At 39.0% G+C, this 27,993-nt stretch overlaps 1 protein-coding gene across 1 annotated transcript in view; it reads right to left on the bottom strand.

Annotated features, from left to right (window-relative positions):
- Positions 1-27,993, bottom strand: part of HSD17B4 (hydroxysteroid 17-beta dehydrogenase 4) — an 85,853-nt gene that overhangs the window by 20,250 nt on the left and 37,610 nt on the right. The window contains exons 12-20 of the mRNA XM_039244950.1: positions 25,604-25,707; positions 23,925-24,161; positions 20,907-20,958; positions 18,906-18,977; positions 16,029-16,132; positions 13,146-13,211; positions 4,124-4,193; positions 2,990-3,096; positions 1,788-1,874 (exon numbers count right to left, since the gene is read on the bottom strand). Coding sequence (XP_039100881.1) covers positions 1,788-1,874; positions 2,990-3,096; positions 4,124-4,193; positions 13,146-13,211; positions 16,029-16,132; positions 18,906-18,977; positions 20,907-20,958; positions 23,925-24,161; positions 25,604-25,707 — 899 coding nt within the window. The remainder of the gene's footprint in view (positions 1-1,787; positions 1,875-2,989; positions 3,097-4,123; positions 4,194-13,145; positions 13,212-16,028; positions 16,133-18,905; positions 18,978-20,906; positions 20,959-23,924; positions 24,162-25,603; positions 25,708-27,993) is intronic.

Below are 27,993 nucleotides of genomic sequence, written 5' to 3' on the forward strand. Positions count from 1 at the left end.
TTTTACAAAAAGACACCTGAATCCAGATTTTCTTTCATCAAATATAGAGTTCTTAGGTATATTAGAGATAACAGTACAGCCTGCTCAGAGGTGTTTAGTAGCTACTGTTATTATTCATGGGGGTGTCTACACTGCCCAACAAAAACCACCTGCGTGGTACAAAATGATCAGGCCAAAAAGTACCAGCTTGGTCAACTGTATTAACAAAAATTAGCTTTAAAAATCTCAAACATAAAGGAATCATCACATGTCCTTTTAGTATTTTACCAGAACACTGCTAACAGCCTCACCCAAACATTACTTAACTCTTAGAGACATACTTTGTGTCTTGTCGCTTACTATTCATTAGGTCCAAGGTTCTGTGACCTAAGGTGTTAATGTGTGGATTTTTTTTTTTAATTTAAATCCAAGTTAGTTAACATATAGTGTAATAATGGTTTCAGGAGTAGAACTTAGTGATTCCTTTCTTATGCAGAACACCCAGTGCTCATTAGGACAAGTGCCCTCCTTAATGCCCTTAATGCCCAGCACTCATTTAGCCCATCCCCCCCACCCACCTCCCCTCCAGCCATCCCTGGTTTGTTGTCCATATTTAAAAGTCTCTTACGTTTTGTCTCCCTGTTTTTATCTTATTTTTCCTTCCCTTCCCCTGTGTTCATCTGTTTTGTTTTTTAAATTTCACATATGAGTGAAATTATATGGTATTTGTCTTTCTCTGACGGGCTTATTTCACTTAGCAAAATGCCCTCTAGTTCCATCCACAATTTGTGGATTTTTGTGTGACCGGATGTCCAGTAGAAAACATGCCCATAAAGAGTCTGGTTTTACTGTCCTATAGGACATTAACTAGTTTTGTCACTAATTCAGCAAAATTATTTTAGAGTGGGTCCCCTTGGGCCACATAAATATAATTGCTCCAATTCTCTTTTGGACCAGTTTTATCATCTTGCCTGCTCCCTCATTAAACGATTAAATAGATTTGTCGTATTTTCATTTTTAAAATAATCTTTTAATGCTTATTTTTACAAGAGAAACAGAATATGAGTGGAAGCAGGACAGAGAGAGAGGGAGACCCAGAATCTGAATCAGGTTCCAGGCTCTGAGCTGTCAGCACAGAGCTCAATGTAGGGCTCAAACTCATGAACTGTGAGATCATGACTTGAGCCAAAGTCAGATGCTTAAGTGACTGAGCCACCCAGGTGCCCATCGTATTTTCATTTTATATCTGTGTGAGAGTCATACCTTTAATATTCTGAAGATTATATTTTGACAACAAGTTGATTGGTTGGGCCAAAAAGATACAATAGGCTGCATTTTCAGAACAGCTGTGCCTCCCCTACAGAGGCAGGCACCAATTTAGTAAAAAATAAAACAAAATAAAAAACAAGGCCCATAGGCAGCTTCTTTTCAATAAAAAGTTACCACTGATTAGGACACCCAAGCGGCTTGGTTGGGTAAGCATCCAACTCTTGATTTCAGGTCAGGTCATGATCTCACAGTCACAAGATCAAGCCCCGCATCAGGCTCTCCCTGAGCATGGAGGCTGCTTGGGATTCTCTGTCTCCCTCTATCTTTGTCTGCCCCTATCCTACTAATGTGCATGCATGTGTGAAAATTCTCTTTCTCAAAATAAATAAATTTTTTTGAAGTTCCCATTGATTAAAAGAAAACTTTCTAGGTTTTCTATCATACCCACAACACTAACCAAAAGAACTCTGTAAAACAGAATACAATTACAGGACATGGTGAACCAGACAATAAGGCACCTATGACTATAGTACTCATACCTTGGTTTGGAAATGGATTCTATTTCCTTCCTTCCACATCTCGGTTTTTAGAGTCTGTCCTGGAAATACTGGCTTTGAAAACCGAACCTTTAAAAGAAATGAGTTTGGGGGTTAACAATGTTTTAAAATGAAACCTTTCTACTTGTGGGCAAAGAAATTCCAGTGGAGGTTGGAAAACAAAAAAAGGAAGAAAACTGAGGTTTAAATATATTTCTTACAAGGACAAAAATGGTAGTATGATAAAATTACAGAAATGAGACAGTCCTTATAAACTCATTCTTTATCTTTCGAAGCACAGAATCCATCAACAGTGTTTAATCTTGATAAATCAAGAAACAGAAGCATAATCGTGGTAAGGATAGTTACGCAGGTTGCCCCAGAACACCTTAAACGATGCAGGTGAAAGTGGTACTAACTGTATCTGGGGACTGAGGCCTGGGGTGGCTTCCTGAATTAAATAATCCCACTTCTCGTTTCATAATTTTCTATGCCATTTGCTCTGTGTATATTTAGCTAGTAAGAGTAGTTATAATAAAATGAAAAGCATGAAAATAATCTGTGTTATTAAAGGCAACACATCAGAAAATACATTTTCACTGCTGCAAGGAACACAAACTGAGAAAAGCATTTGGAGCCATTTGACACAGTCTTAAACTTGTTTTTAGTGTCTGTCTTTAGACTCAACCTCTGCAAAGATACTGTGTGCAGAGATAGCGCTTTTTTGGTAATTCATCATGGATGAAGACATGAAACCAACTTGAAAGTAGAAAAACTAAAATCAATATGCAGCTGTCATGTTGACATAGGTGGATGTTAAGGAGTTCAAATGCAGCCGCTTGACATTTTTCAATTAAATTAAGGCAATTTACGAAAGGGTCAAGAAAAAAAAATTTTAAACTAAATCTCAAGTTTTTGTTAATGCGTACATACTGACATATGCACGTGTGCTCCTAATTAATTTATGAAACAATCCAATTAATCTGTTGAAATTATAAGTGCATACGATATCCTTCATGGTGCATGGGTAAGAGGTATTTATAGCTACGATAAGAACACGGGCTGACTGCCAACTCAATGAAATAATAAAAATGTATATTGCTTCACTACAGTACCTATTTCAAATGAAGTCACTGAAACTCCTTTTCTTTTCTAAATATAAAAAAGGGAACTAATGTTCAAATTCTGCAATAGTACACGTATACCTTAATTGCCTTGAATCTTGACACATCATTATCTGCAAACTGCTGTAAAACGTGCCTGGCAGAAAATCCAAATGTACATAATCCATGTAATATGGGCCTGTCAAAACCTAAAAAAAAGAGAGAGAGAGAGAATTTAGTTACATACAGACCCAATTCCAACTTAAAAGCCAAAGAGAGGGGCGCCTGGGTGGTTCAGTCAGTGCAGCAACTGACTCTTGGTGTCAGCTCACATCATGATCTCACAGTTTCATGGGTTCAAACCCCACATCAGACTCTGCTCTGGCAAGCAGCTTGGGATTCTCTCTCTCCTTGCCCCTCCTCCACACGCACTCTCTCTCTCTATATACATATAAAAGCCAAAGATAGTTAATTCAGGATTTCAAACATACATCTTCAAATGCCACTAGGATGAATTAATACCACCTATTTTAAGAAACATGGAAAATATTTCATAAATAATACTTCCAGGGAGAAAACTATGAAACAAACAGAGAAGAAACAAGAAAGGAATGTGAGAGATGTGGGAACACAAAGAATTGTTGTGTTTGGCTGTGGTCGCAACAATGAAATCGTCCATGTTGATTTCAACATCCAGGTATGAAGATGATCCTTTCCTAATCTCTCAGTTCCTTGCTGTCTCCTCCAATGTCCTTGCCTGGCAGGATAACTCAGACACCCACCTACATGAGAAGATCCTAACCCTGCACCAGGAGCTTCCTTCCTCCACAATCTGAATTATGAATTCTAAGCACCCCACCTCCTGAACACTACTTCCTACTTTCCTACCCTTAGCATAAATACATTAGGAAAAGTCTATTTTTAAAATACTACTGGGGAGCCTGGGTGGCTCAGTCGGTTAAGGGTCCGACTTGGGCTCAAGTCATGATCTTGTGGTTCATGAGTCTGAGGCCCACATCAGGCTCTGTGCTGTGAGATCGGAGCCTGGAGCCTGGAGCCTAATTCAGATTCTGTTGTCTCCCTCGCTCTCTGCCCCACCCCCCTCTCTAAAAAATAAACATTCAAAAAATTTTTTAAATACTACTCAAATTACCTGTCCTAAGTAGCAGTGTCTCTAAGTGTTATTTAGACGTTGGAACTAGTAGTTTTCATTGGTACATATTATGAGCAACTCACCAGCAAGACCAGAGAAGTTAGGATCAATGTGTAAGGGATTCCAGTCGCCACTGAGGCGGTACAAGGCAGCCTGCAGAGAAAGAATTATAAAAATAAATAACACTCAGTGCTTTCTGAATGTTAAAAGAAAAACAGGAAATATGTTCAGTTTTTATATAAGAAATGTATCATAATATACCTAATTGAAGCTCTACTTAAATAATAACTATCTCTAACACAGATGAACTGTAAATCAAATGCTTTTTATAACACCTGCCCCTATAATTACCTGGGGAGGAGGGAACCTAGCAGGTAATGGGAAGGGGCCAAGAAATACACCTGGGTAAAACCACGGTTACCTCTGCCTAAGGAGCAAGTCACAGAAAGGAATCCGTCAATCTACTCTCATTAAAACACAATGAAGGGGCCCCTGGGTGGCTAAGTCAGTTAAGTATCTGACTTTGGTTTAGGCCATGGTCATGCTCTCAAGGTTCACAAGTTCATGTCCCACATCAGGCTCTGTGCAGACAGCTAAGAGCCTGGAGCCTGCTTTGGATTCTGTGTCTCCCCCTCTTTCTGCTCCTCCCTGACTCGTGCTCAATCTCTCTCTCTCTCTCTCTCTCTCAAATAAACATTAAAAAAAAAACCCATAATGAAGATAAGGTAGATGTTTACAGCCTCTTCTAACCAAGCATAATTCAGGTCAATTAATGGGGTGCTTTCAATTGAAGCCATAAACCAATACTAGACACATAAACATCAAAGATTAACAGAAACGTCCATCCCCCTGGTACCCTAAATCCTGAGCACTAGCTCATCATGCAAGAAGAGAGACTGACAGGCTGCCATGAAGATTACATTTCTGCTTGGCCCAGATTTTCATATCACTTCTTCACGTAGATGAGGCAAGATGAGCAGAAAGATACAGATAACAATAGGAAAAAAGTTACCAGAGAGCCTTGCACTTCACTTATTTATTGTTCAAACTAGAGAGTACTTTTCAGAAGGGGAGAGAGTCACAAAATGGCTAAAAGTAAGCATTTAATATATCTAATTTTGTATTTAATTTTGATCCCCTTGTATCTGCCTCAATACTTCTGCCCACTCTCATCGATTGCGATGTTAAGCTTTCCAAGACTATGGAAGTGTTGCATAAAGACTAATCATGTCAGCATATCTGACTTTCTTAATTACTGGGTTTTTATTGTTTTTAATTATTATTCCTTTTAAGTAGATTTTATTTATAGAAAACGTTTTCTATAATGCATAGGAAAATGTCCTTTCTTTTTTAATATGCTTTGTACAATTTTAATAAGCTCTTTCTCTTCTCCATCACCCCATATAATAGTTGCCTAAATTATTCATTTCCTCAATTGCTCAATATTATCCCTTTTATATTACCTTCTAAAAATAAGTAAATCAAATCAACAATTATCTTACAGTGGTGACTTGGAAGATTTTGCATAATATGTTGGAGGATTAAATGATAATATTTAAAAAGCTCTTTACAAACGATAAAAATATTAGCCAAATATATATCACTATGTTGCATACAAATGAAAACAAAGATACATTTTCAGAGTCTGAAGGGCAAATTGTCCAACACATGATAGATAGATCATGGCTTTGATACCAGCTGGGTTCAAATCCAGCTATTCCTTTAATGAGCAAGTTTCCCTACCACCCCGAGCTTCAATTTGCTCACTTGATAAACCTTTTAGAAAGCATTACCCATAATAAATATTAATACCTCAATAAATGTGAGCTATTGTTATTATTTTAAAAGGTATGAGCAATAGTATGTCGACTGGAAGAAAGCTGACCTCAAAGCAGCTTTATTTGTTGCTTTACTGAGGACTCCAACCTGGAAAAGAGTCTTTCCGTTTGCCCTGAGTCCCCTCTGCAGCATGTTAGCTCCAGGGGGAGGGGAACGTGTGCTTGCAAGCAGTTAGTTCTCCAAATACTTGAATGTCACAAGGTATATGTTTTATGAATGTAAAAATTAATGTTTTCTGATTCCACAGAGACACAAGACAGACCCTTAGATCATCTTAATACGTTAGGTTTCGGGGCACCTGGGTGGCTCAGTCAATTAAGTGACTGACTCCTGATTTGGGCTCAGATCATGATCTCGCAGTTCATGAGTTCGAGTCCCACTGGGTGTGGAGTCGGCTTAGGATTCTGTGTCTCTGTCTCTCTCTGCCCCTCTCCCGCTCACTGTCTCTGTCTCTCTCAAAACAAATAAACTTAAAATACATTAGGTTTCTATATATCTGATTGTTTAAAAATACTGCTTTCATGTCTCTGTTTAATCAGTTCTCTGGCTCTTGCTGCTTTTGAAGTCTCCTTGAGGTCACCTGAGACAGCTCCAGGAGGCCAGTGTCAGTCCCCGACTGCATTTGTACAAGAGTAGGACGGCCAAGTTTTCAGATTAGTACCAGTAGTCCTATGCCAGAGATATCATTCCTATAAATGGGAAAAAAAATTCTCCTAAAGAAATCCCATTAAAGGAATGTGAGAATTTTCATATTCTTTTTTTTTTTAATGCTTATTTTTGAGAGAGACAGAGCGTGATTTGGAGAGGGGCAGAGAGAGAGGGAAACACGGAATCTGAAGCAGGTTCCAGACTCTGAGCTGTCAGCAGAGTCCAATGTGGGGCTCGAACCCACGAACTGTGAGATCATGACCTGAGCTGAAGTCGACGCTTAACTGACTAAGCCACTCAGGCTCCCCAAGCACTCCACATTTATTAACTTTTCTACCTTTTCTTTTTTTCTTCTTTTATTTTAATGTTTATTTATTCTTGAGAGAGAGTGAGAGAAAGAGCAAGAGTGAGAGAGCAAGAACGAGCAGGAGAGGGGCAGAGAAAGAGGGAGACACAGAATCCAAAGCAGGCTCCAGGCTCTGAGCTGTCAGCACAGAGCCTGGTACCGGGCTTGAACCCACAAACCATGAGATCATGACCTGAGTCAAATTAGGACACTTAACCGAATGAGCCACCCAGCTGCCCTGAGAATTTTCATACTCTTTCAATGACAGCACTGCCTCCTATAGATGGCAGAGAAAGCAAAGACAAAAAAAGAGCCATCATGAGACATGACTAACGTCAAGTAATTGCATGTTTGACTAAATTCAATCATAAAGCAAAATAACCATTTTCCAAACAATAAGGAACCCTTGTGTTCAAGGCTTACTTTCTGAATATTTTGAGGGACATTCATATTTTAAAGTTCAGAAGGAAAGCTAAAAGCTTGTTTTATTTCACTTCTGTCTCGCTAAAAAATCACTAAGACTTGCAAATATGCACACACACAACTAAGAAAAATAGCTATAAATCGTCTTACTTGTGTATTATATGTGAGTGGGAGTATCTTCTACATATGAGTAAATTAGTTCTTAATTTTATTTTTAAAAATTGTATCTTTAAGTTAAATTAAATGCTAAATAAAAGAGATCAGGAATTTGTGCTTCCCAAATCCTCACAGGCTCCAGAAAATAGCACACAGATCAACAGAAAGAACAAATAAAATGTTTTCAGTAAAACAGTTTCCAACCATGTCCTGCTCCAAAAAAGCCATCTCTCAAAGAAAATGCCCTTCGCCATACTGACAGAAGAGGGCAATCTTGAATTCCTTAATAACAGAATCCTGTAAACCATCACAAACTACCAATCTTCCCCTCAAACTGCAGACAAGTGGGTAATCTCCATCTCTATGAAGCTACTATAAGACTAAAAGAGGAAATAAGAACCAAAACATTATCACAAATGAAATCTCCCCAAACAAAACAACTACCAAAGAGAAGAAAACTAACATAACATTCAAGCTTTTGGGGACATGAAACAAACACCATGAATTTAAAATTCAAAAACTAAGAAAAACATCAAGGGACAACAAACATGAAAGAATGAAATAAGATACAATTAAACTCCGGAAACAAAAGGAAGGGGGAAATCCTATCAGAAATGAAGACTAAATTGTAAGATGCCTAAAGGAAAACATATTCAAATACAAATTTAATAAGGGGTATAGAAGAAATAGAGATTATAAAAAAAAAAACCCAAGAGAACAAATATGAGACTAAGATGGAGCACCTGAGTGGCTCAGTCGGTTAACTGTCCAACTCTTAATTTCAGCTAAGAGCATGATCTCATGGTTCATGAGATCGAGCCCTGCATCATGTTCTGCACTGACAGTATGGAGCCTGCTTGGGATTTTCTCTCTCCCTCTCCCTCTGCCCCTCCCCTGCTCCTTGTTCTCTCTCTCTTTCAAAATAAATAAATAAACTTAAAAAAAAGAAAAGGAAATGAAAGAAATGAGACCAAGAAAGAAGCAAAAAAGGTCAGAGATAAAGTGGCTCAAGGAAGAAAAAAGATCCAATGCATATATAATTGAAGTACTTGAAGAAGAAAAACAAAACAAGGAATGAGAACTACTATTTACAATTACAATCCTAGGAGTGCTTGAGTGGCTTACTTGGGCTCAGGTAATGATCTCATGGTTCGTGGGCTTGAGCTCCACGTCAGGCTCTGTGCTGACAGCTCAGAGCCTAGAGCCTGCTTCAGATTCTGTGTCTCCCTCTGTCTCTGCCCCTCCCTCTGCTTGTGCTCTGTCTCTCTCTCTCTCTCTCAAAAATAAATTTAAAATTTTTTAAAAAAAATTTTAATTATAATCCTAGAAAACTTTCTAAAAATAAAAGACTATATAAATATACCTATTAAAAAGGTCTACCAGCAACATGGGGTCATTAACCAGGAATGGGCAACATTGAGACATAACCTAGTAAAACTATTTGACTTTAAAGGTAAAGAAAACAGATAAAGAAAAATCCTGAGAGCCTCAAGAATAAAGACCAAGTAACTCGGAGAAAGATAATTGGACTGGCCTCACAATGCTCAAAAGCCACACGCAAAGCAAGGTCAGTGGAACATCATTTTTGAGAAACTCAAGATCTTATATCCAGCCAAGTTGTTCTTCAAATATGCAAGGTATAGAAAAGCAGTTTTAAATAAGCAAGAACCAAAGGAACACTATATACATGAGCCCTTCTTGGGGCACCTACCACAGGAGGGGCTTTATCCAAACAGGAGGTGATGGGGGAAGGTTTGGCAAAAAAGAAAGATACAATCGGTTTCAAATCTATGACAAAAACAAAGATGGGGAACAGAGTAGATGAAGAATACATAAATGCTAAATGCTCTGAAAAAGTAAAATTAATGCATCTCAAAAGATGAAAAAAAGGGAGAGAGAAACAAGAAAATAAAATAGGCTCTTTAACTTTAATACAGGAAACAAGTAAAAAAAACAAGACAACAATAAATACTGAAAAACCGTATGGTAATAAGTGAGAAAATGAGATACCAAGGGCATATGAAAAGGTTTATGATCCACACTTCTGGCCATGAGAGAGTACTTTTCTATTGCCAACAACTAGGAAAAAAAAAAGTTAAGGTCAATAGGAAGGCACTGTTCTTAGATGTTACACAGTAAGCAGTTTGAGATTAGGACTCTTGATAGAAGAGACACAAACAAGACAGCCACAGCTCTCTGACAGCACTTTTCAGACTGCAGTGCAAGAAAGGAAACACAAACACAGCAAAAATGTCTCCCTGAGTTAAAGAGAGAAAGCTCAGAGTTCCAGGAGACTATGCAGCTAGAATGTGTACGTACTGAAGAGGAGAAAGCTACACAGAAAAGAGCTCCAGAAATCTAAACACATATCAGTCCCCTTGAGGGCCATACAGAAAGGCCCTGCGAGAGGAGATACCACATGAAGAAGCTTTGTGGAGAAAGTTAGAGGCACTCCAGCTGAAAGTCAGCAAGAAGCCCCTAAACTTAGGAAAGATGGTGTCTTGGGCCTCCTGGCCCTGCCCAGCCACCATCTGAGAACAGCTACATAAGCAAAGGCAGAAGGAACACCCAGTCAACCCGGAAAGACATTAAAAAAAAAAAAAAAGTAGTACTTATAATACACCTTGTAATTTAATAAAAAATATTTTAAAGGATAGTATACTAATTAATTACAAATATGTCAAAAACTAACTTTATTTAATAAGGACAGTACTGGGGCACCTGGATGGCTCAATTAGTTGAGCATCCAACTCTTGATCTTGGCTTAGGTTATGATCTCACTGTGAGTTTGAGCTCGGCGCCAGGATTCTGTCTCTCCTTCTCTCTGCCCCTTCCCCACTTCCTCTCTCTCTCTCTCTCAAAATAAATAAATAAATAAATAAATAAATAAATAAATAATTTTTAAAAAATGAGAGTAGCTAAAATCCTGTTAATAAGTGGCTTAGTAACTATCTGGGAAACTACAGACACTTGTTTTCATTCCTCCCCCAACTGTAAAGCCTAACATCTAATACTATTTATTCTTTAGCATTTCTAGATTACAAAAATGAATTTTCTATTTACTAATTGTAAAAGACTCTAAAGGACACTTATTACTTCATACCAGTTTGAAGATGAAGAAATTCCCCCAAGGACATGATAAACAGATTATCCCAGAAGTGATACCGATAGGGCTAAAAATAGGGTTGCCAGCTTCCTTAGTGATTGAAAAGTTACTGACTTAATTTAAAGCCTAGGATACAGCTGACGCTATAATGGTGTAATTTTTTCCTTACTTCCACTCCTCCTGCAAGATCTACCCATCCACGACCATCTCCCACTTCTCTGTCGTGTGGCTGCTCCAGTTTTTACTCCTTGTACACCACCATGCTCTGCTCTTCTCTTACAGTCAGCTTTCGTTACGTCTTACCCTCTTTCCAGCCAAACTGCAAGCCCTACGTCTCTGGTAAAGAGAGACTATCTATACGCCATTTTGGTTCAGCTAAGTTCCATCTTTCCTACCAAAGCCTGCTGAACACCATTCCCTTGCGGGTATCCCTTCTGTGAATGTCCACAGCACTTATTCAGCAATTCAAAGCATGTGTTTAATCACTCACGGCATGGAAGAGGTACCCTAGTTATTCTGACACTTATATCCTGAGTATCTGAGTGTCTTTCAGCTTCTTGATCACAGTTTTCCCACTTGATCTGTATCTCTTATAGCACAGATTCAGTTTAAAACAGTCCATAAAGTCCCTGGAGTTTATGCAAAGTTTAGTGAAAGATGGCTTTTGAAGAAACAGAAGGTGCTTTCATGAGATTTTCAAATGACTCCATGAGACCAAAATGCTCTGTCAAATGACAGGTGCCCGTTACGTATACAAAAAATATTTGTTAACTTAAAAACTGCCCTTTGTCACACAGCAAAGGAGAACTCCACTGAAAATGAACGAAAAGTCCTACTTCTCTGAAAAAAAAGGGGAAAAAATCTCTCTACTTGTTGTGTGTAGAAATTCAAGCTTTGCAAACTATTCAGCTTCTCTTATCTACAGCAGGTACCTTTCATCATTTTGGTAACCCCAGCATAATAAGGGAGCACAGCTGGGTTTTCTGAACCATGAAACCATGAAGCCCTTTTCTGTTCTTTCTAGTGCCTTAATAAAATTAATTTTACTATGAAACTTTAATTAAACACAAATATGAGTGCATTCTTAACAAACTGATAAGAAATGGGGATGGGCAAAACATTTAAAGAGGCAAAAATTCATCTCTGGATAAAAGTGTTCTTCTCTCTGTCACCTGGTTATACAAGCCCAGGAAAAAAATATAATTAAATATGTACAAATCTTAATGCTTTCTGGCTCATGAAATTATATCTGTATTTGCTGGCAAACAGAAATCCTGTGGAACTTCTCATATCAAGCATATCAAAGTTAGCATCAAAAATGATGTAAACTTTATAAATAATTTGCTGTCATTACAAGAGATACCTCACAGCATATCTTCAGAGCTTTGTGTTTTCGTTCTGTACCTGCGTGGTTAGTCCTCTGGCCACCCTGGGAACAATCTCTGGGGACTCTCAAACACAAAGTGGCTTTTCTCATCTTTATGGTTACCTTTTGTTTCTTAAATAAGAAAGATTCTGCATGCTCACAGAATTTGTCAACTGATAGGACATTTTATCTCCTCCATCAGAAAACAAATCATTTATGCCCAGAAAAAGACATTAAATCATCTACCCCTCCTAAGATGCTTTATTTTGCTTGTCCACTAAAGCTGGCATAAAATAATGTGTTTCCAGGGCACCTAGGTGGCTTGGTCAGTTAAGTACCCGACTTTGGCTCAGGTCATGATCTCACCGTCTGTGAGTTCGAGCCTGTCGGGCTCTGTGCTGACAGCTCAGAGCCAGGAGCCTGCTTCGGATTCTCAGTACTCCCCCCACTCCTCCCCCACTCACTCGCTTTCTCTCTCTCTCTCTAAAATAAACATTAAAAAAAAATTTTTTTTTTAAATCTGTTCCCAAGTAATGTAGTTCAACTTTCTTTCCTGAAAGAGGAAAAGGTGACCTTTTAATTCTTCTCAACCTGCTCACTAGGGCTGGAATGAAATTCTTCACTACTAAGTTAGGCAGTGGCCAGCAAAGAAGGGTGCTTCCTGAAATGACACGTGAAAAGTCATTCTAAATTTTCTTTTAAGAAATGGTGAAGAGGGCGCCTGGGTGGCTTAGTCGGTTAAGCGTCCGACTTTCACTTAGGTCATGATCTCACGGCTCGTGGGTTCGAGCCCCGCGTCGGGCTCTGTGCTGACTGCCAGCTCAGAGCCTGGAGCCTGTTTCAGTCTGTGACTCCCTCTCTCTCTGACCCTCCCCTGCTCACGCTGTCTCTCTCTCCTAGAAATAAATAAAACATTAAAAANTCTGTGACTCCCTCTCTCTCTGACCCTCCCCTGCTCACGCTGTCTCTCTCTCCTAGAAATAAATAAAACATTAAAAAATTTAAAAAAAAAAAAAAAAAGAAAAAGAAATGGTGAAGAAATGTGATGAGCAAAAATGTAGAAAGACCGGATTCCAACTATGGAAATATGCCATTAATCTCTGTGACGTTCAAGGACAAAGCCTCTATGTTTAGATTCACAAAACTACAGGATATCAAGAGTTACACATTCAAGAGCCAGCGGTCAGGTGGCTTCATCGCTTTTCAAAGACACAATCTTACCTGATTAAGTGAGGTGGTATCTGTAAGCACAGCATCAGGAGGCCTGTCAGGCACAGCTACAGCTTCCTGAAATCAAAAAACATCATAGGCTAAACACTAACAAAGTAACTGGTACTCTCTTTACTCAAGCTGGTATTTGATGAACAACAAAATCTGCAAGTTAGATAAACCAGTTTTTAAAATATTTCTGTTCAGGAGATAACATTTGAAATCTCATCTATGCTGTGATTTCCCTGAAATGAGCCTGTTTAACGAAAGGAATTATACAACCAGATCCAGTCTCTGAGCCGCCAAAGAGAAAGAGATAAAGACTCTTTTCCCAGTAAAAAAGGTGATAATAACTATAAGAAATAGACAAACAATTCCCACCTATATTGATTTAATCTTTAAATGTACTTTTTACTAAGGGTGTGGGTCTCTTTCCATCTATATCCTATTTGGAATTGGTTGAGATTCTTGGATGTGTAGATTAATGTTCTTCAGCAAAACCATCACTCCTTTGTATTATTTTCTCTCTCTCTCTCTCTCCCCTCTCCTTCTGGTGCTCCCATTACATGCATATTGTTATACTTAAGGTATTCCACATTTCACTAAGACTTCTCATTCTTTTTCTTTTCATCTTTTTTGTTTCTGGAGATAGATAGATAAATAGAAAGACAGACAGAGAGAAAGATCTTCAAACTTTTTGATTCTTTCTTTTGCCAGTTCAAATCTACTACTGAGTGCTCTAGAAAATTCTTCATTTCCCTTGTTGTACTTTCAGCTCCAAAAACTTCTATTTGGTTCTTCTACATAATTTCTGTTTATTGATTTTCTCTACTTGATGACTGTCTGCCATGGTACCTCTTTAAGCATGCTTTCCTTTGGTTCTGTGAACACACTTACAAGAGCTGCTTTGAAGTCTTTGTCTATGAAGTCCTCTCAAAAGCAGTTACTATTGCCTGTTTTGTTCTGGTTTTATTTTACTGTCTATGGGTCATGTGCTCCTGTTTCTTGCATGTCTTATAATTTTTTGTTGATGACTGGACATTTTAGATAACCTATTACAGCAACTCTGGATACTGACCTCCTATCCCCTAGCAGGCTTGTGGTTACTATTGATTTGTTTGTTTGTGTGGTGCCTTGGCTACATTATTTCAGCTACGTCTGTTTCTGCAATAGTGAGCAGCTTCTGGTGTTGCTCCTCAGAGCTAGAGCCTTGGGCAAGAACAGAGTCAGCTACCCTGGGATGAGGACCGTGGGTTTACCAGCATTCTCAGAGACTGCCTCCCAGGACCTCTCTGCTCAAGTGTCTGCCTCAGGTGGTATCATAACCAACTATTAGGCTCAACTGACTGCCAGGTGACTGCTCTATTACTTTCAATAATGCCCTGGGGCATAAATCACTCTACAGTCCAATCCAGTTAAGGTCAGGCCAGTCTTTGTTATGATCCGATGCAGGCTCTTCTTAGCTCTCTCTTTCCATGGTTCTCTCTAGAGAACTTCTGGTGGGCTAGTTGTTAGCTTATTGTTCTCATGGAGCTACTAGGCTCCTCGAGGTTGTTTATTTACAACCTAGCATCTGTGGGCACCCTTACCTTTGAATTTCCAAATACTCTATTCCAAGATGAGTCCATTTCCTTGGGAAGAGCTTCAGAGATCTCTGTTATTACAGCCTGCCTCAGCCCCTGGGCATAACCTCTACTCCACTGCAGGAAACGTAGGGACGAAGATGGTGGCCCACTCACTCTACAAGGAGTTGGGCTGGGCGGGTGTAATAGCTTCTGGCCTCCTCAGCTTCCCTCACCCTGTGGGCAAGTTGGAGCAAAAGGGATTAGGTCCCTGAGTCTTCTCAGCCCACTATGGGTGGAGCACATGGAGGCTGGGTAGAGAATGAGAATGCTGTAACTCTTAGCCACTTCAATCTGGAACAGAGCTTCAACAACACAAGCCAGGGGGCGGGGGTAAGAAAATTCGGTGAGCTGCTCCTGCTGGGAAGCCAGCCTGGCCCTTTTCTGGGAGCAAGGACAAGGGATCCTGTGCTTGGGCTGCACATGCCTAGACTGGAGCTGCCATTATGCTGAGCGGGGTGACCAGGGAGAAAGGAGAAGACTGTGGCTTCTGATGCCACAGAATCTCAGTGTTCTTATCAAGATAAAGACTTTCTTGAATAAATACTTCCTAATTTACTATGTGCCCCTAGGACAATTCCCACTTTAAATGTTTTTCTTTTTGTTTTAACTTAGACCTGTTATGTTATGACTTATGTTTTCAGTCAGGTGTTATGACGGACTCACTGGGGAGAGGGTCCAGGGGACTCCTCACACCATCATTCCAGAAGCAGTTTCTCAATACTGCTTTAAGCGTACTTCACTTATCCAGAATATTTGCTACATTATAATCTCATTACCTCAAATAAATCAGAAGTAAAGGCCAAGTTAAATTAAAAGTAACATTCAAGTTAAAACATATTTTTAGAAAAAAGTGTTTTTAGACAGAATTTGAAAACTAAAGAGTAACTAGAATTGTCTTAACACAATCGTCTTAAGTCATTTAATGAATGAAGATTTTTTTCTTACACAAGGATTACTCGCATGTGTTGGGCTTTCCTAAAGATTTCTGGGTGATGCAAAGTTTGTAGAAGAAGGTAAAAACATTCCCATAATTATCTCAGGTACATTATACTTATGTCAGCCAAACTTATCTATATACCATGTGTTATATATTAAAATATTCAAACATAAGTAGCACTTCCAGTTAATTCAAGGATACTCTGATTCAAAGAAGCGTGAATTACTGAGGATCTACTCTGTTAAATCACACATATGGTAATATGAGAAGTTCAAAACATACACCCGGATACTTATGTACCCCTATTATTTTGCTTCTAAAGCCATAGCTTACCTTGACTTTGCCTGACGTCCGTTTTCCACCAAAGCCTCCACCGTCAACGAAGAAGACAGAAAACTGATTATAGCATACAAGTTCCTTCTCAAAGTAAGAATAGACTGAAAAGCAAATCAAAGAAAAATTAAAGGAAGTTATTATCAAAAGACATGACCAGTTAACCAAGACATGATCAGCAATTCCTTTAAAAGTTTCAAAGACAAGATCTAGTCACTAGAAGGTCTGATAAGTTAGAGTCTGTTTAGTTTAAAAGCATCATTTTAATTCCTTCATTACCGGTGTCTAGAAGGCAGAGTGCACAGGACCTTCACATACCCTTCCTTGACTATGAAATAGCCGTTTCTTTCACCTCTTCTTAAGCCTCCCCAACTGCCTATCCTATCTCAACTCTCGCATCTCAAACATTTCACAAAACCCCACTATACAGTGCAGGTATCCACACTCTCAAACGTTCACACATTCTGCCAAAGGACTCAAAAAGAGCCTGGAGGGGCGTCTGCATGGCTCAGACACCCCTCCCCTGCTTGCACTCTCTCTCTCTCAAAATAAATAAATAAATACTGAGAAAGAGAGAGAGAGAGAGAGAGAGAGAAAGAGAGAGAAGGGGGGGGGGCAGGCGCCTGGGCGGCTCAGTCGGTTCAGCATCTGACTCCTGATTTTGGCTCAGGTCACGATCTCACAGTCATGAGTTCGAGCCCCACAGTCAGGCTCTGGGCTGACAGTATGGAGCCTGCTTAGAATTTGCCCTCTCTCCCTCTCTCTGCCCCTCCCCTGCTCTCACTCTCTCTCTCAAAATAAATTAATTAAAAAAAATTTTTTAAATACTTAAAAAAAAGAACCTAAAATACAAAAAAAGAAATAAGTGAGGATCAAGGCATAAGCTTCAGGAGGACAGAATCATGGGTGAGTTGCTCACCATCATATTCCCAGCAATCAGAATAGTACCTGGGAGAGAAAAGGCACCTAACCAATATTTATTAAGTTAATGAGTAATGATAAATGATATGAATTAGTGAGTAAGTAAGCAAATAATGAATGAATGTAGGACAGCTGTCCCTCTTGCTACTAACTTCCTAGTTAGAGTGTACTATCTTTATCTCCAGCTCTAGAAAATTAGAAATATGACTTTGAACTGCGTATTAAAGAAAAAATCTAATTATAACAAAAAATAAGGAAGGTCATGGCAATCTGTATTTAAAATAAGATTTTTATCTATATTAAACATGAAACTGGACATCTGATTTCATTTGCAATTTGTCTACAAATTCTAATACAGTATTACCCAATACCAAGCTATAGTTAAATAAATGAAGCAGGTCAAGAGAAAATAATAAAAATGAAAGCTAAGGTTACTGCAGAAACTTCATTCTGTGGTATGTCACACGTTCCATAGCTCGGGGAGAAGAGTAAAAGAAAACTGGGAGAGGAGCACCTGGGTGGCTCAGTCAATCAAGCACCTGACTCTAAGTTTCGGCTTGGGTCACGATCTCACAGTTCGTGGGACTGAGCCCCATGTCAGGCTCTACACTGACAGCGTGGAGCCTGCTTGGGATTCTCTCTCTCTCTCCCTCTCTCTATCTGCCCCTCCCCCCACTCTCACTCTCTCTCTCTCAAAATAAATAAACTTAAAAATAGTAACAATAAAAAAAGAAAAAAAAAGAAAACTATGATAGGTTCAGTCAAATCTCGACCAACTTCTGGAATGACAAGAAAACACAAAAATCTAAAATAGACGAGGGAGGAGGAGGAAGAGGAATACAAGAAAGACAGCAAGAGGAAAAGAAAAGACATACTATGAAATATTGTGAGCTAACACAAACAATGTAGTAGGAGAATATTTAAGAGCATCAAAAATGTCCTCAACATATTATGTAGTAAAAATAAAGCAAGTTCCCAAGTAGCATATACAGTATATATACATATAACTTCTATATATTTAGAACAAAGATGATGAAGCCTACATTCCAACTATCAGAAAATACTAAACTTCCCACTCTATTTCCAAAATTTTTGACGCTAGATATCTATTTCTCCTTTTTCTTAAAGATTTTTTTTTGTTAATTTATTTATTTTGAGAGAGAGAGAGCAGGAGCAGAGGAGGGGCAGAGAGAGAATCCCAAGCAGGCTCCATGCTGTCAGCGCAGAGCTTGATGTGGGGCTCAATCTCACAAACCATGAGATCATGACCTGAGCTGAAATCAAGAGTCAGATGCTTAACCGACTGAGCCACCCAGGCGCCCCAAGATCTATTTCTTCTTAAACTTGAGAATACATAAATTTTAAGCAATGTATCTTGAGCTGATGTCTAATTACTAGTATGTCAACCTTTATTAAACTACTGTAATCTTTTTCCCTCCCACAGCAAATAAAATATAGCTGTGGTGATTAAACCACATTTGGGTTCAACAGGCTTGAATGCACAACATTAGGTACTTAGCCACCATTTATGAAAATGATTGAGAGGTCAAATATGTTCCAAGTTCCAAAGAGCTAACAAAAACCTAAGTATCTACAATACAGCCCAATTATCCAGTGATGGCTGTCAATGTGTTGCTTCCTGCCAAGTTTGAACTCCAGGCACCACTATGTTCTCTCCACCAGCTCCAGTCTGCAGCTCTGTGCTCTGGTCATGTGGTCTCAAATCCCCTAAAATGACCCACTCTTCCCACCTCTACGCCAACTTGCTCCTTCTCCCAATACTCACTTATTTTCTAAGAGCTTATAAAGTTTTAGAACGCTAATCTTTATCTTGCTGTCTCACAAAGTGAAAGATGAATGTGAACTTACTGATCAGTTTCTATGGTGAAGCATCATGTTACAAACACAAGACCTGTAGATCTAACAATAGTATTGTAATAATTGAAAGTGACTTACTATCCACAAGAAGTACTAAACCAGATCCTTTATCTAGGACATCAGCAACAACAGCTTCACATTTTAGGGTTCCTGAAATGAACAGCAAAATTAATCAATCTTCTGTTTTAAAAAGAACATAAGGTCATTATATTAAGACCTGAGAGATTTAACAAAATTTCCACTGTAAGTTCAGCAAAACTACAAAATTATGCTTTGAAATAGTTTTCAAGGTACTGCTGAGTCATTCAACATTAAAAGGAAAGAGAATACCTTAGTCACTACATTTGAAACATCACCTAGACACATAATGAAGATCAAACTTTTAAAACCCAGAAAATCTGGAGACCAGCATATCCTGAACTAGATCATGGTCTAGTTCACAATGCACACAAAACAATGCTTTTAGGTTTCATGTTCTCTGTCTAATGCTTCTTTTTTTACACCCAGGAGGGGTCACTCAGCCTCTGACAGTAACACTGAAGCTGACAAAATCAATGAGAGACACAGAGACGCTGACATCAGTCTCCTGATGCTTATGGTCCTGCGTCTCATCACCTGCTGGGTTTTATGGGAAGATTATAAATAGCAGTCATACCTTAGTTTTCTGCAGTCTAAAGAGGTTCCAAATCATAAGTATCTCAAATTTTGAAATGTTCATATTTATTAGAGAGGCAGCTTTAAAAGTCCTTAAAGAAAACGTGCAGAAGCTACTGAAGAAAAATAATTCATGAGAAACGTAATTTGAGGCTAAGGGGGTACGAGAAATTAAGAAAAACAGTTTCCACACCTATTCATATCACTTTCCAGGTGTAATCGTTTTGGGGTACATCCCTGCGTCTCTCTCTTCGTATTTAAAATCCCTAAGGGCAGGAATCTCCCTTATACACTCCTACTTCCTTTATAACCCTGGTTCCCAAGGGAGCCCATGGTAGGCTGGCTAGCACAGGCCACAGAGAGGGCGCCTGCAGGCCTCCGCCATGGCCGCCGGCGCCGCCACCACACCGCGTGCGCATGGCGCATGCGTGCTCACACGGCGCATGCGTGCACACAAAACCTCCACGGTGGGGATCCAGACACCGCGTTTTATTTAAAATAACAGGTAACGTCCTATGACGTGATAACAGGCTGGGTCAGTAGGTAGCCAGGTTAGAAAACATATCTAGGACTGAAAACTCTGCCTTCCTTGCACATGGCAGGAAACTAGCGGATGTGTGATGAAGGCTTCAGATAAAAACAGCTGTGTGAAAACGTCCGCTGTGACACTGAAATAAGGTTATTTGGCTTTAAACAATAATGATCTCATAAATTTTTTAGTCAAATAAAAAGACTTGGGAAAACAGGAATGGAGGATTCTATTCTAGCCACCTGCTGACTTTCACGTTACATAAGGTGAAATGATAAAGAGGCATGTTTTTTGTATTTTACCACCTTATTTGGTCAGTATTTAATTAGACGGTATGCTGACATTAGAGCGCTGAAACAAATGTATCAAATTATAGTGGAAGAATAAGAAAAGCAGTTTTACTGAACAAGTAGGATATTCCTGAAAAAAAGAAAATTCATTATTAAGGCAGACTTGATTTTACTTACTCCAAAACAGGAAAAGTTAATTACAAAAAATTCTCTTTTACTGTGGTTTGCTTTATGAAAATTGCTACCGACATAAATACCTGAGAAAGGAACCAAAAACCATCATTCATAGGAATCATAGCTGCTTATATACAATTACTCAGTTTAGAACACACAATCACAGCAGAGACTCCTTTTCAGTTGTTAAGGACACATACCTCATTGGAGATACATTATTAGTATTCTGAAATAATTTATTAAATAACACTATTAAAGGACAAAGCTTAAGGTCACTGAAACAGGTTATGCTTCCCATCAATCACATCCAGGCCTTGTGAAATGACTTATTTAAGTCACTCTAGGCCAGTTTAACACAATGACACAGTTTGGAAGATCAGTCAGGAAACAAAATCAGGGTATGACTAAGGAATCTGTGTATCAAGAACTCACCTGATCTGGGAAGTGGTTTATATAACTCCAAGTAATGCTCCCCGTGGAGAACCTATGTTAGGGTGAACAAAATTTTATTAGCAGACTTTCCTGTTCCACAAGCTCTGCTGTGAATATTGCTAATCACAAGTGATATTTCACTGGCCACACGCTCACATCACTACTCCCCCTAATTATGGGTCTCAGTTTGGCTTCTACTTCTTAATCATAATCATAATCAATCTTATTCAGAAATAATCAGCCTCCCAATTTAAAGACTGTCAGATCTTTAGGAGCAGAAAAGATATCTATGTGTTCTTTCTTGACATTCAAAAATCCCTACTGACTGTTAATTATGGATCACTTGCTGATGCAAACACTAAACTAGGCTATATTTCCAGTGCTTATCACTGTGCCTGGAACATAGTGGGTATTTAACATATATCTGTTGAATCAAAATGGATAAATTGGGGGCACCTGGGTGGCTCAGTCGGTTAAGCACCCCAACTCTTGATTTTGGTTCAGATCATGATCCCAGAGTCATGGGATCGAGCCCTGCATTGAGCTCTGTGCTGATCAAGGAGCCTGCTTAAGATTTAAGGTTCTCTCTCTCTCCACCCCTCTCCCTCACTCACACACGTTCTCCTTCTCTCTCTGTCTCTGTCTCTCTCTCTCTCTCAAGTTAAAAAAATGTTGGGGCGCCTCGGTGGCTCAGTCAGTTAAGCCTCCAACTTCGGCTCTGGTCATGATCTCACGGTTAGTGGGTTTGGGCCCCGCTGTGCCAAAAGCTCAGAGCCTGGAGCCTGCTTCAGATTCTGTGTCTCCCTCTATCTCTGTCCCTTCCCTGCTCTTGCTCTGTATCTGTCTCTGTCTTTCTCTCAAAAATAAAGTATTTAAAAATAAAATAAAACAAAATAAGTTTTAAATGAATTTCAAATCACATATACCAAATACAAACAACTCAACTAAAACATTAGAGTATTAAAACCATGTTCAAAGTAAAAGCACTATCATTGTCAATATCTCCTGAGTGTAGTCTTACAAGTTTTCTATAGATACAGATATAGACACAGACACATCTTATAAATTATCTATCAGTAGATACTAAGGACATTGTGCAACCCGAGGGCCATTTGACCTCAATGTATGGAAGCAAGAATACACCAATATTTGTAGGAAAATAACAGGACAGAAAAAACAAAACCTGACCCACATATTCAAATGACCACACCCCACTGCTATGGGACACCTTTAATTCTATGTTCCTCAGGACCCAGAAGGGGGAAAAAATGGGACAAATGGAGGATGGCCCACTGTATCTAATGGCCTGGAAACTCGAGGCTGGGAAGACAGGGATTTCAATTCAAAGGGCCATTATTTCTGGCCACAGATCTTGAACACCATATTTTCCAACTCCTGACTCTGAACAAGAACAGTGCAGAATTCTGAAACATCTGCTTTAACTGTTTGCACTTCATGTATCCAAACAGAACTGTATGCAGCAAATACCATGGGACAGTTACTAGAACAACAAAATGCCTGGTCCATATCTCTTGCCTCCCTCCCAATTCATCAGATACATAAAGTTCTCACAGATGCAGAGCAGCAATGGGCTAATCGATCCTCCAGTCAATGGGTCCTCGAATCACCAAAGGCACAGAAATTGGCTCAGAGATCTAGGATTCAACAGCTATCCCTGAACTCATTACCTGAACCTTGACTCCAAGAAATGAAACATGCCTCACCTCAAAGGTGTTCTCACAGGTGTTCACTCCTTCCTTCTTGAAACAATTTGTTCATTTTGCTTCTAAAATACCACATTCTCCTGGTATTCGGCAGAGCTCACACTTCACCAGCCTTTCCTTCTCGATCTCCCTTGCCAATTCTTCCTCATGTCTTCAACCTCTCAACACTTGTAGGGTCCCTGAGCCCAGTCTCTTCTCTACTTACGCTCACACGTTACGTGATTTCATCTAGTCTTGGGTCTTCAAATATCACTTAAAGTCTAAGAACCCTAGTGAGGCCTCTCCCCTCAAACTCAAGACTCAAATATTCAACTGCCCATTTTTCGTCTCCACTTGACTGTATAAGAGAATCTCAAATCTGTCCAAAGCCAACTCCTGACCATCCCCACCTTAAAGTAATTGTATATACCTATCTTACTATGTTCTATGTAACTATTATACATACTAAATACATTATATGATTGATTACAAATAATGTATAGAGACATATATGCATATATTTCATCCCAGTTACAAAAAAACACAAAAAACAAAAATATCATTTATGACTCCTCTTTCCTTTGACTCACATCCAGCCTTTTGTTTAAATTACCATAACAGACTCCTAACTGGTTTGCCTGCTTCTGCTTGGCTCCCATATAATCTATTCTCCACACAGCAGCAAAAATGAGCCTGTGAGTGAACACAGCCGGGTCATGTCACTCTTCAGTTAAAAGCACTACAGCAGCCTCCCATGTTAGTTACTCAGAGCATAAGCCAAAGTCCTCATAATGACTACAGGGCCCTCTTCTTCTACCACGGCCCCTCTGGTTCATCCTGCAGCTAGACTGGCCCTCTACCTGCTCTAAAAATAAGCCAAGTATGCACCTGCCTCAGGGCCTTTTACACTTGTTCTAGCTGTCTCAGATACTCTTCCCAGCTCATTACCTGGCTTGTTCCTTCACCACTATCATCAAGCAAGAGTTATCACATCTGTCTTATAGATAAGGAAACCAAGCTTTGGGAAGTTCTGTACCCTTGGTCAAACAGCAAGTAAATGGTAGAGAGAGGATGAAGGCCATCATGTCAGGGTCGTGAGACTGGACCTAACTGCTGTTTTCTTCTTTCTTCTTGCCCTTTCACCTAAGTCTCTTCTCTTGTGTACTTAAAAAGGAAAATCAAAAGAAATGCTAAATCTTTATTCCTGAGCCAACCACCACAAGCTATTTTATTAATACGCACACAATGTGAGATTTATCAATCATATTTGAAGAAACCAAAGAAAAGCAAAATAAAGGTTTCTTATTATACATACCTTTTCCAAGCTGACCGGAAGCTCAGAAATATCTCCTAATCCGCCACCTACTACAGGTTTCTGAGCTATAATAACTCCAAACGTAGGCAAGCAGCAGAAATCAGAGCTTCCTTCATATATAAATTTCATATCTTTTGGCTCCTTCACTGATGCCCCCACACCAAGGGCATACATAATAGCTTCCAGCTCCGTGTAAGTAGAAGAAAATGGAGGGAATTTATAGCCAATGACTCTAGTCTATGAGACAGAGAAAGAAAATTATTTTTTCACTAATATTTTTGTCAAATCCTTAGCATTTTAACTTTTCCAAACCTATTAACTGCTTATGTACCTGGTTTTTGCTTTTGAAGACAGGTGAATAGAATGTCATGTTCGTGAGTTTCATGGAGTGTCATAATTGTTTCATTAGACTTTATTTTAATAGAATACAATTAGAAAATGTGTAGGAAAGAACTTCATTTACAGATAAGGACTTTTTTTATAATTTGCTTCTTACTAATTGTATGTCTCATTTTCAAATTTCATGTCTCTGATGGTGACAAGACCTATTATTTCAGCAAGTATTACAAACTCAAAAATACAAAAAATAATAATAATAATGAATAGGTCATAAATAGAGATAGTGAATTGCCCCATAGGAGCTACTGTATAAACTGAATGTAAACAGATAAGCAAATGGCCTCAGAATGGTTTTAATGAGATTTTTTTACCTTAGGTTCCTCACTAGGAATGTCTCTCATCTAACTCGATATTGTATTTTTCTACTTAGTGAGGATGTGTGCCGCTAATGTGTGAAGTAGATAATAAGTTAAAAAGGAATGATGTCCAATAGTCAACCACGTTCATTCTGAAACAGGAGTCAAACAAGGGCTGAAAGCTAAGAATGGTTTTTATATTTTTAAACAGTGGTTAAAAAAAAAGAAAAACAGGAAGAATATGTGACCAGGAATAGTATGTAGTCCACAAAGTCAAAAACATTTGCTATCTGGCCCTTTCCCAGAAAAGTTTGCCAATGCCTATTCTAGGGTAAAATCATATTGATAACCCGATCAAATTCTCAGGGTTAAAATTAGATTTTTAACTTTATCACTATGTCTGCCCTGAGTCACGAAACACCAAAATTGAATGCGTCAAATGTCTTTTTTCTATTTATGCGCTACGATTTTTTGTTAAAGCCTAAGTACAGGAGACAGTAAATCAACAAACTTCACATGAGCTATAACTACCATTCTATCAGAATTTCTGACATGGTGGGAGGACCTTTATTTGCAGTGATGTCGAAACAGTTCCAAAATACAATCTATCAGTGCTTTCCCTAAAAAAACAAGACTCAAAAGAGACACTTAAATAGATATCCTTTTCTAAAAAGTTAGAAAAAACAGTAACTACAGGAGGATTACCAACAATACTCCAAAAGAAAGAAAAGACACTTGTACAATTATACTAAAGAAAGGAAAGTAAAAGTTATATAAGGCTACATCTTAGCCCCATGTTCATTCAAATTCTCTAAATATTTAGTACATATTTTAAGAAAACTCTTGTCACTTATCTTTCCTATTTAACAATGAACTAATAGCTTGGAAAATAATATTTCTGTATGAAAGAAAAGACAAAGAAAAAAAAGAAAACAGAGAAGCTTAAGAAAAGGCACAGCGTTTAGGCTTTTCTCTCCTACTTACAAATGTTGATACTCCTCCTGATGCTGCATGACTCGTATCATTTGTTGAAACTCCTCCACCTGAATCGATTTTATTTACAGCTTCAATTATACTGCCAACAGATTCTAGAAAATAATAATAACAGCAAAGATGCTTCTGTTACAGACGTGACTAAGAAATCCAACAACATGCTAGATAATCATTCCTCTAACAGTGAGCAAGCCTGCCAAAGGACCTTCACAGGCACTCATGAACTGAATATAGGAGGTCAGACTATTACAGGAAGAAATTATGAAAGACTCTGAAATAGACCAAAGATCACTGGGTGTTTTCAATGGAAAACAAGGGATTCCAACATTCTCTTCCTGGGTTTTGATTCCCCGGAGGCCATGAGCTTTGCAGTCTTTGATCGACTTTACAACTCTGTAAAGTGAGATCCTTATCCAGAGACATGCAAGTTTTGGTGAAGGAAAAACAAACTTCCCTTCTCTCCCCATCATCGCCCCTCCTTCAGGATGGAACAAGGCCAAGATTATCCCCCAATCCCCGCCACGTTTCAAGTGATAGCTCTGAAGTCGGTACTAAAAATTCTTCCAGAGTAAACCATCATTATGAACATAGACTGAAAACAGGGTTCAGAAGCTGCTGTTCTGGGGTCTAAAAGGTTAATAAAGGAGACTCCCGGGGCTTCCAAATATGCCAGAAGATTCCAAACATTCTGGAACCTAACAAACCTTAGAGGTACAGGCCTCCTTCTAACCTTGGACAAAATCTATAAGCAAACCACAGACTGATGTGACCAGGGATATCAGCCAGCTTCTTGCTTCTGAATCCTCCCCTCACCGCCCCACTAAGAATGCGGCCAGAGGGAGACTTTTAACTGAACGTCACCTTGCTACGTGCTGAAAGGACACACAGAGACACAGGCAACCTGAGTTAATGCGGCTCAAACACTGAGGAGGCTTGGGCCAGTTATGGTATTTTTCTGGGATTTAGTTCTGTCATCGGTAACCCGAGAACAGTTCTACAGAAAATGTGACATGTTTCTTCTAACTCTACTTCCAATGTAGATTTTCATTTAGAATTATGTAATTCAGTTAGCTTCTCATGTCCAACTTGGACATCAGAGGAAAGTTTTTAATGTATTTCTTTTTTTTCTTTCATTTATTTTCCATGATGGGTAACTATTATTCACAGGCTGAATTTATCACAAGCAGAAAAATATGGAATACAGAAAATGCTACCATTAATGAAACAACAATCATGTTATCATCTGGTTGAGAGAGAGCATAATGAATATTTCAATGAGGGTACCAGCGGGCAGGAAAGTGTCATTAAAGAAGGAAAAAATACAAGAATAGTCATTTTTTAAGATATAGTCTCCTACTAAACACTGAATATAAAATTACTAAGAGAGAAAAAAAAAAGGTTTGTCTACCAAATATCCCTGAATCATTATCTTTCCCAGAAAAATCCTATAAACTTCATATACTTAAAAAAATAAATAAAAATAAACTTCATATAGTATATGCAGATATGAGTTACACTAGAAAAAACAATGTGTCTTTTACTGGTTGTCTATTCCTGTGGCAAATCACAGATGACTGGATAATTCCAGGTAACAAGCATTTGCCGAATCCTGAGTTGAGCACCCACCGAGCACCAAATACAAAACAAGCACCTACAAGACACAGTCTCTGCCACCAAAGGAACTTCCTGTTCAGTTAAGAAACCACAGATTTACGACACAAAAGCAGCTCTGAGCAGATGCTATGGTCAGAGTCCAGCTAAAAGAGAGATCAGTGGAGCCTAAAATATCTGGGGAGGTTTGGTTGAACATCCAGGGCCTGAGTTTAAATTTCTAGAGAAGCACTGAGGTCAGGAGAGGTAATATAGGCAGGAAGGGGCTTTTTTTTTTTTTTAATGTTTTTTTGTTTGTTTTGTTTTTTCTGGGAGAGAGAGAAACAGTGTGAGCAAGGGAGGGTCAGAGAGAGAAGGAGACACAGAATCTGACAGCACAGAGCCCGACGCAGCGCTCGAACCCAAGAACTGTGAGATCATGACCTGAGCTGAAGTCCGATGCTTAACCGACTGAGCCACCCAGCTGCCCTGGAAGGGGCATTTTTTATTTCTCACTTAAATAGAGTGATAGCAGGGGAGGGGCAGAGAGAGAGGGAGAATCTCAAGCTCTCCGCTGACATGGGGCTGGAACCCCCAAAACCGTGAGATCATGACCTGAGCTGAAATCAAGAACTAGACGCTTAACTGACTGAACCACCCAGGGGCCCCAGGAAGGGGGATCGGAGAAGGGCAGAAACATAGCAGCAAAGACGAAGGGCTAAAACAACACGAAATCTACTCACTGGACAGAAAAGAACTAAGACTAAATAAAACTGGCCTACATGAACTTT

Source organism: Hyaena hyaena, unplaced genomic scaffold (assembly GCF_003009895.1).
Source record: "Hyaena hyaena isolate Hyena2069 unplaced genomic scaffold, ASM300989v1 scaffold_250, whole genome shotgun sequence".
In the NCBI taxonomy this organism is placed as follows: Eukaryota; Metazoa; Chordata; class Mammalia; order Carnivora; family Hyaenidae; genus Hyaena; species Hyaena hyaena.